Source organism: Grammomys surdaster, unplaced genomic scaffold (assembly GCF_004785775.1).
Source record: "Grammomys surdaster isolate TR1022 unplaced genomic scaffold, NIH_TR_1.0 367, whole genome shotgun sequence".
NCBI classification, from domain to species: Eukaryota; Metazoa; Chordata; class Mammalia; order Rodentia; family Muridae; genus Grammomys; species Grammomys surdaster.
This window is the reverse complement of record NW_021604786.1, coordinates 3,680,927-3,690,385: the sequence shown is the minus strand read 5'-3', so window position 1 is coordinate 3,690,385 and position 9,459 is coordinate 3,680,927. Positions and strand designations below refer to the sequence as shown.

Genomic DNA, 9,459 nt, shown 5'->3' with positions numbered 1-9,459 from the left:
ATGGGAGGATGGGTGAATGGATGGATGGGAGGATGGATGGGAGGATGATGCATAGATGGATGGAGGATGGACATATAGGTAGATATACAAGTAGATAGCTAGAAGCAGGCAGGCAGTCAGGCAAATACATAATCAAGCCTCTTGGATCAGAAGCCAACAACTAACATTGTCTTTCCTCCCCTTTAGTCGGGCCTTACCCCAATCCATGTTGCTGCCTTCATGGGACATGTCAATATCGTGTCACAGCTAATGCATCATGGAGCCTCCCCAAACACCACCAACGTGGTAAGTAGCCTCAGCAAAGAAGATCAGGTGTGGGTTTTTAAGATGCTGGGAAAAGTGGCTTTTCTGCACTTACGTGTTTACTGTAAGTAAGTGATGTAATTTTATTACTTCAGATACAGAGTTTGGTTTTTTAGACTCAGATTATGAGAACATCTCTGATTTCCTTCACTTTGAAGGCAAGATCCAGTCAATATCCAGTTGGATAAAAAATTGCTAAGACTTAAGGAATGTGTCCATTAGCATTGCAAGAACGTCCCTATTGGATACTCAAGTGGGAATGCGGTGCTGTGGGGGTGTCTGACAGAATCCATCAAAAGCTCTGCATGTCCAGAGTGGGGCTCACACAGTGTCATCAAATGTGAAGATGTGTTTTCACACAACTTCAACGGCATCCTCTTTAAAGAGTGTTCTACCAAGTTGTAGCAAAATCATGGAGTTCTAAGTGAGCAGATCAACAGACAATGTTTCCCCAAGCCAAGTGTCACGCCGTCATCAAATCCACGAGATGATTTAGCACAGTTACCTGAGCAGTAGCTGCTCGCCCTGAACATGCTGTGCCGTCCGACGTTGTTTTACAGTCTTTCAAATTTGGCATCATCTTTTTAGCACAATGAACCATAACCATAAGACTGCTGGTTTAACTCACAGGCAATAAAGCGAAGACAGGCAGTGTTAATCACCGAGGTGGTGTGCCGTGAGGTCTTGCACATGCACTCGTGTGGAGTTAAAACCAGATGGTATTTTTCTTCATAAAGAACAGTATGTAATAAGGCAAACAGCAACCTCAGGTTCTTTCCAGTGAGCACCAGGCAGGTCTCCCGTGAGGCCACCTTCCTGTCCATCCATTCAGATAGATGGCCTGTTGGGCAAAGCTTATTTTATAAAAGTCACTTCAATGTGGATTTTGCTTATGGGAGCAAATGTATTTGGTTTTTATGATGTTTATATCTCAATGTATACTCTCTGTTGGTATTTTTGTGAATGAATGAATGAATGAATGAATGAATGAATGAATAATCTGAGTTAGAGACTATTGGGCAAAAGGGTAGAGGGGCTGTGCCTCTCATGATGGTACCAAGAAATGGGATCTGATCTATTGAGGTCACTGCAGTTGGGCCACATCGGACCCCAGTGTGGTTTTGGTGTCCCTGGGCAGGGTTTATGTTTAATCCCAATTTCACAGTCAGTATTTAAGAACAGGTAAGCTGACAACAGTCTAGACTGCCTATTCTCTGAAAACAGGACAGTGTGCCCTGGAGAGGCTTGCATCTACCACAGAAACAAGCTGCAAGCGCAGGCTAGGCAGGTATTGGGCTCTCTGCTTTCACTGGCTCACCCGCGGTGCTTCACCGTCCATGCCCTCTCCACACTGAGAGCACTGATAACTTCTCAACCCTAAGGATGCCTTGCCGTAGATTCCTGAGTTTGTGCTGCTCATAGCATCAGCGACTAGGCTCCTCAGGGTTACGCCGTGTCCTTGCCACCTGGGTCAGGTTCCTGGGAAAGTTTTCATGTCTTTATTTTCCTATATTTCCAGCAAGTTAGTGCTCGGGGCACAAACAAACAAACAAACAAAACAAACAGAAACCAGTTATTATAACTTCATGCCGACGAAGCCTGCCAGTGTCTTGAGAGTTGCCATTAATCGACTTCACCTTGTCTTCCCCAGAGAGGAGAAACAGCATTGCATATGGCGGCTCGGTCCGGGCAAGCGGAAGTGGTGCGGTATCTGGTACAAGACGGAGCTCAGGTAGAAGCAAAAGCTAAGGTAAGGGCATGACGTGGGGCCCTTAGAACTTTAGATGGGGCGGAAGTCTGGGGTTCAGCAAACCTCTAGGTGAATGCCTACTGCCTCTCAAAAACAGGGCTTTATTAATCAGACTTCCAGGGATGAAGGGCACCACCCAAGAATCACGTGAGAATACTCTGCTTCACAGCCACTCGGCTGCTGTAGAGCAGCTACCTAGAATAAGGAACTGTGCTGGCGTGTTGTGAAGCCCTAGCAGCATAGAAACCGGATCCACGCAGGTCCAGAGTTCATCATGCTGAGATGATTTTAGGAGGAAATTTCTAGAACAATCGCAGCCTTTAACCGTGAGGCCGCATTTGGGGTTGACTTACATATTGTCTGTCACCTGGCACGGCCTCAAAGGGAAAAAGGGTATAGTTTTCTTTCTCTTCTATAAAATACAAAACCATAATGCCCCAGATTCAGATGTAGGCTTGGACAGACCGGCTCATAAAAGAAGTCCAAACATTTAGGAGGCTGAGGTGCCACACCTGGCTGGATAATTTCTTAACTTGGTGATTTTCCTTCAGTGGTAGCTATGTGGGGAATCCCAAAGTGTAGCCTGCAGACCCTGGTCTAGAAGATCTCAGCTGTGCCTCTAACTTAGTAACATGGAGTAAGCAGAGAGGAAATATCCTAGTACTATTAATAAGAGCTATCATATTCGTGAGTGTTGATTATGAACAGAGTATCTAGTCGATATTGAAGATGACATTTATATTTTGAATTTCACGAAGGGAGGTAAGATGGGTGAGACCCACTGGCTGAGATCTCCTCAGCTGCCTGCCTGAAGTTGACTCTTGGGCAGCTGAGTGACATTCAGCATTTCCTTTCCTAGAACAGAACCTTTTAAATGTTGCCATGTGTCAACCCAGATACATACGTGTATAAGGCAGGACACAACGCAAATAAATCCTGTATTTACTAACGATAGATCAGAGATAAATATACTTTAAGTCGACTTGGTGACATACATAGAACCTTGGCGTTCATTGAAAATGAAAGCAAATCTACATGCTGGGTGTAATGATGGGTGTGTCTGTTCATCTTTTCATAAAGGACGAGATCTTGGCTGAATAGTTGATACTCTAGGATATAGAACATCTTCAGTATTTCAGAGTTCATCTATACTTCGATTTCATAATTGTCAATGTTGAGGCTGCTACTTTGCATATATATATATATATGTGTGTGTGTGTGTGTATACATATATGTATACACACATACACATATGTATGTATGTATGTATGTGTATAAAATATTGAGGGCCATTTCAGAAACCATTAGGAATCCTATCCCAATTGAGCCAAAATTCAGTTAATGAGTATTTGTGAAGTCAGAAACTCAAACAGTAATTTTAAAAACCAACACCCTGCCCACCTCCCCCCAGTGAGGCTCTAGTTCCTAAGGGTTCCACAACCTTCCCAGACAGTGCCACCAGCCAAGGAGCAAGTGCTCAGACACATGAGCCTGTGAGGGACACTTCACAGCCATCTGTAACGCTCCCCCGATGCTTCTGACTGCTTGAGTAGCCTCTCTGGCTTTGATCTTGACCTTCGTGCAAAGAAATTCCCATATTCTGGTGTACCCGTCTCTCTGCCTCTCCCATCAGGGGTATTTAAAGAAACTGACCCATTTTCATGGGTATTTCACTTGGAGGAATGACATGGGGCGTTTTGGGGGCACTTATCTGGTCAAAGGAGGAAAGGAACACTCCTGGTTATCTCAAGCTCCCTCATGACCAGGGTGAGCAGGATGTGGTGTGAGCTTCATGCCTGGGGGGGGGGCTGTAGTAAGTTGTTCCTTTGTTGTCGGTCAATGCAGCCCTGGCTGTCAGGATGCGCAGCTTGACAAACCCCAAAGATGGGACCCCTGCACGCCCTATTCTGCCCTCCCTGGCTTTTGACTGAGGGAAAACATGGCACTCACAGAGCAATAAAGTCCTGTTGGAATGGCTTGTAGATATAAATATAACTCCAAGCATGGGTTTTATTGGTATTAGTTCTCATCCCCTCTGTCCCTCCCACCAAAACAAAAAACAAAAACAAAGAAAGAAAAACAAACAAAACCAGAGTCTATAGATCATAACTGGTGCTCTATGGCAGGTGGTGAAGAGATAAGATGCAGGCAGAACAGCCTTTCATACTCTCACGCAAAAAGGTCAGCCCAAGGGCCACCTTTAAGATCGTCCACCCTCACGTTTCCAAACCATGTAGAAAAAAAAAAAAGAAATGAGGTTCCCTTCAGCACTGAATTAGAGCTGCACGCATCCCTGACTCGGGGCCATTAACTTCCCCTGCATTTCTCCTACGGCACCATCGCCTGGCGAGCTCACAAGCCTCGTGTTTTCTACCTTGCACCTAGGATGACCAGACCCCACTCCACATCTCTGCCCGACTCGGGAAGGCTGACATAGTGCAACAACTGTTACAGCAAGGAGCGTCCCCCAACGCAGCAACAACTTCCGGGTACACCCCCCTTCACCTCGCGGCCCGAGAGGGGCATGAGGATGTAGCGGCGTTCCTTCTGGATCACGGAGCATCTTTGTCCATAACAACGAAGGTATAACGACGCAGCTCCGAAAGCACACCCTGCTTAGAGTCTCCCACACAGCGAAGACGGGTTAAGAGGCTGCGGTTCTAGACCTACAGGGAGGCTCCCAGGCTAGTTATGGCCCTGGCCAGCAAATCCTTGCTCGGCACGGAAGTAGCTATTTGTACTTGAGGAATTGTCTTTTGGTCTTAAGTTTCTCAATATGTCATCTTTTAAGGATATCTTAATGACATCTAGAATTAGAGAATTTTTTTTAATCGCTTGAGAGATTTAAATGACAGTTTGATGTAAACCTGCCGATTTCCTTTGTTATAGTCGATTGACCAATGGTTTGATTAATTCATCTCTGGTGTCTTAAAGTAATATCCTCTCATGGCCGTAATGTGCACACAGAATGCAAACATTTTTGTTTCTCTGTTTTATCTAATTTTACAAAAACTCCATGGACATAACAAGTGTAACGACAAGACAAATTGGCCTATGTCATGTCCTGAGAAGAGAGCGTTGGGTACTATAATCTCTTTTCTGGCTATAGATAAGAAGGACTAGTATACAATTGATTAAAAAAATGATTATATATATACTGTCTTACTTAGGGTTTCCATTGCTGTGAAGAGATACCATGACCAAGGCAACTCTTACAAGGACAGCATTTAATTGGGGCTGGCTTACAGGTTCAGAGGTTAAGTCTGTTATCATCAAGGCAGGAAGCATGGCAGCATCCAGGCAGGCATAGCAACTGGAAGAGCTGAAAATTCTACATCTTGAACTGAAGGCAGCCACGAGAAGACTGCCTTCCAGGCAGGAAGGACGAGGGTCTCAAAAGCCCACTCCCACAATGACACACTTCCTCCAACAAGGCCACACCTCCCAGTAGTGCTACTCCCTAGGCCAAGCATATTCAAACCACCACACATACTCACAGAAAAAAAACACCTGAATAGTGACTACCCCAAACTTCATCTCCCATGCTTCTTTGGTCTGTTTAGGAAAGTCAAGTTGTAACTTTCTGGATGTCATTTAGGATGTGAGACAGGATAATGGGTGACGGGGATCACAGGGTACCCCTAAACCCTTCTCCATCTTAGCTGCCTACTGGCTCTAGTTGGCAATAGTCTTGTGAGTTAGTATGTGTTAGTCCTACTCATCCCTGTTGAAAGCTTGGGACCCTCCCTAATGTTGTGTGTTGACTGACTTGTTGATACACAGATCCTCACAGGCTCTGGAATCATGGGAGAGCAGCCAAGAACTCTAAGTCTTGCATGTGTCATTACTCGGTTCACCTCAGGGAGCAAACATGAAAGGCCTTCGGACTGTTCCTGGAGGCAGGAGTGTGTCTCAAGACACTGTGTGCTTTTGTGGGGAAAAAGGGCAAAGGGGAAAGGCACATGGCCTCTGATGATGTGAGCTCACAGAGGGGTTGCCAAAGCACATCGCCACAGGACTGCAATGAGTCTCATGGAAGCCATTTTTCTCACATTCTGACACCTCCAAATAGCCCTGGAATAATTTTCAGATCCAGCTTATGAGTGTTGTTTTGGGGAGACATCTGATTAGTATCCAAATGAGTGACCAGTGTGGTTCAGTCAGCGGAGAGGAAAATACTCCCTTTCTCTTCAGAGATGTCTAACCTTTTGACACTGTTACACAACCCCGTGGTCTACAACTGTGTCAGGCCACCGTTCCAGCTATCATGAGACACCTATGGCCTCACAGGCTGCATGTTAGACACTATGACACTGTTACACAACCCCATGGTCTACAACTGTGTTAGGTCACCGTCCCAGCTACCGTGAGACACCTATGACCTCGCAGGCTGCAGGCTGCTGGGTAGGTAGAGTCTGCATATCCCTAAGGACTAGAAAAGTCTTCAGTCGTTATGTGCTACCTTGGACCTTACTTACACATACACGTAACTCATCTTCATCACTAGAGTAAGCCATCAGCCCTGAGAAAGCCCTGCCCTGGGTAAACCTCCACTCATGATGTTTTTACGTTCCCCTCTTCAGAAGGGATTCACCCCTCTGCACGTGGCGGCAAAATATGGCAAGCTTGAAGTCGCAAGTCTCCTGCTGCAGAAGAGTGCGTCTCCCGATGCCTCTGGGAAGGTATGACATCATCAGCCCCCTGTAGCAGGCCACTTCCACAATAACAAACCAGCACTTGCTAATACCATTTCCCCCACCCCCAACCCCCACCCCCACAGCCACTCTGACGGTACCTAAGCCATATTGAAGTCTCACTAGAGTGAAGAATATCTGGGCTCAGGTGAATGCTGGCCCACATACAATGGAACCTGAATGTGAATAATACTGTCTGTTGTACCCAACCTAATCCCATTTCCCAAATCTAAGAATCTCCTACTAAGACACTTTTGACCCTGGTTGTTGTCTCTGCACGTGTTTTCAGAGCGGGCTAACTCCACTGCATGTAGCAGCGCATTACGATAATCAGAAAGTGGCCCTTCTGCTTTTGGACCAGGGAGCCTCACCCCACGCAGCCGCGAAGGTATCTGTAACTCACAGCGTTAAGAACTGAGTGTGTATCATGCATCTGTCTCTATACAAGCATCCCTTCCCGCTAATTGTGCAGTGTCCTCATTGGTTAGACCCGGCTTATAAAAGTTACAGACAGAATGGCCAGAAAGGTATATGCCTTCCGGTGTTTAGTCGCCTGGTGAAGTAGATGCTCAATAAATACGTACTTGTCCGTTGATTTCCTTGGGATCACCAGGACATTATGGGGAGGAAAGGGAGTTCAAATACTCACTCCTCAGCCAGATTGAAAACATCCACAAAGCCTAAGGGAATAAAAAGCTCTAACTCATAAGACCCAGCAGATATTTGAGCTTGGTAAAGTGCTTGCTACACGAGCTTTAGTACCTGAGTCTAGATCCCCAGCGTCCATGCAAAAAGTCAGGAGTAATGACACACACCCGCAGTTCCGGAGCTGCGGAGGCAGAGACGGCAGGATCGGTGGGGAATGCTGGGAGCCCGGCTAGGCTAGTCTCATCATCAAGCTGCAGATTCAGTGAGAGACCCAAGTCTCAGAAGATAAAGTGGAGATGCAGTTGAGGAAGACACCCGACATCAGCCTCGGGCCTACATACTCCTATGCGCATGCGTACCCACGACTATGCGCATGTGCACACTCCTGCACATGCGCACACGCGCAGAAAAGCCCTGATTTATCAATATTTGTAAAAGCCCGCGTTGATACATTTCCGTCAGAAAAACACTGCCCGCACCGGCCTTGCGTTCCACAGAACAGCCTAAAGAGGTTCACATGTGAGTTTCTATTACTGCTAAGGGGACTGTTACGTTATAGTCTTGTTACTGGGGAATTTTTTGACCAGTGGACATCTTAGATTTCTGAGAAATAAACACTAAGTATAGTGCATTCAGCTGTCGTGTCGCCCCACTGTTCTGACCTGGCATGTCATAATGTCCTTAATGTCCTTAAAGACACCTGGTTGCTGAGTGGGCCGCTGTGACACAACACCGAACCAGTACAAACCTGTACCTAATACTCTTTTTTTCTGATTCTTTTAATGTGTTTTATTGGTTCAAGGACCCTTTGGTGTCTGTCATGCTTTTGAGCTGTGCCTTGAGCGTTCTTTAGGGTTGTGTCACGTGCATCACGTGGCAGGTCGATGAGCCTGGACTGTCCTAGGTAGCGGCACTGTAGGAGAATGTTCTGGATACTTCCTCCATTAGGAAAGAAATTGCTATTGTTTTCATGGATTTTTGTTGTTTGTTTGTTTGTTTTCTCTTTCTCTCTTTCTCTCCCTCCTCCCCCTCTGTGTACATATGGAAGTCAGAATAAATTTTGCAGAAGTAGGTTCTCTCTCCCCATCATGAAGATGCCAGAATCATACGTTTGGCACCCAGTGTCTTTACCTGATAGCCTCTCTTCTCTCCCATGGGTGCAGGCTTATCCTCAGAATCTCCCTCCCAAGTTTTTAAGTCATCCGCTCTACTCAGTGAAATCTGTTCAAAAATTAAATTCTAAATACTTTCCCCTAGAGTGTCAACCTTGGCTATACTTTTGCAAAAACAAAAAGAAAAAACAAAAAACCCCTCCTTTTTCACGATAGAACTGGCAGTATGAACTTTGGGGAGTGGAGCTTAAAAATAAGGCAGGCTAAACCCTCATATAATAGCCAGTTTTATTCAGCGCATCAGATAATTTCTATTCTGAGGATTAAAGGTCACATGAGTAAAGTCTCTTATCACAAGGATAAGTTGCCCGTGGTGGATCAGCATCTTACGGCAAAAACACATTTTTCCATCGAGACATATAAAGAAATAACAATAGCCCATTTTAATGAATAATCTAACTTAACTCCGACCTACTCTACCTGGGAGGATCACAAAAGCACATTCCAAGAACACTTCTGTTTTGTTTTGTTTTTTTTTTTTTTGAAGAAACTAAGGTCATAAGACCCTTCTCTTGTTTTCTTAAGAGTTTTTCTCGGAACCACTCAGACTTCTCCACACACAATTCCATTCTTAGACCAAAACAAGCAATAGTTTTAGAAGAAAAAAAAAATTAAGGCATAGAACTCATTAGTCAACAGCCCAAAGAGTTGGGCAGTCTGGTATCCATCATTGTATGCACAAGTAAAGAAAATATAGACTGTGTATGTGCATGGGAGAATGGGGGAGGGTGGTACAGAAAAGGACATTTGGGTTTTTTTGTTACTGTTGTTGCTGTTACTGCTGCTGCTGCTGCGGTTTCTTCTCTTCTTCCTCCTTTTCCTCCTCCTCCTCCTCCTCTTTTTCCTCTTCCTCCTCCTCCTCGACCTTGTTTGGAGACAGGGTCTCACTGTA

At 45.4% G+C, this 9,459-nt stretch overlaps 1 protein-coding gene across 1 annotated transcript in view; it reads left to right on the top strand.

Moving 5' to 3' along the window:
• Ank3 (ankyrin 3) overlaps window positions 1-9,459 on the top strand; it is a 316,865-nt gene that overhangs the window by 172,944 nt on the left and 134,462 nt on the right. Inside the window, exons 12-16 of the mRNA XM_028780242.1 lie at window positions 187-285; window positions 1,955-2,053; window positions 4,439-4,636; window positions 6,637-6,735; window positions 7,037-7,135. Of these exons, the coding sequence (XP_028636075.1) occupies window positions 187-285; window positions 1,955-2,053; window positions 4,439-4,636; window positions 6,637-6,735; window positions 7,037-7,135 (594 nt within the window). The remainder of the gene's footprint in view (window positions 1-186; window positions 286-1,954; window positions 2,054-4,438; window positions 4,637-6,636; window positions 6,736-7,036; window positions 7,136-9,459) is intronic.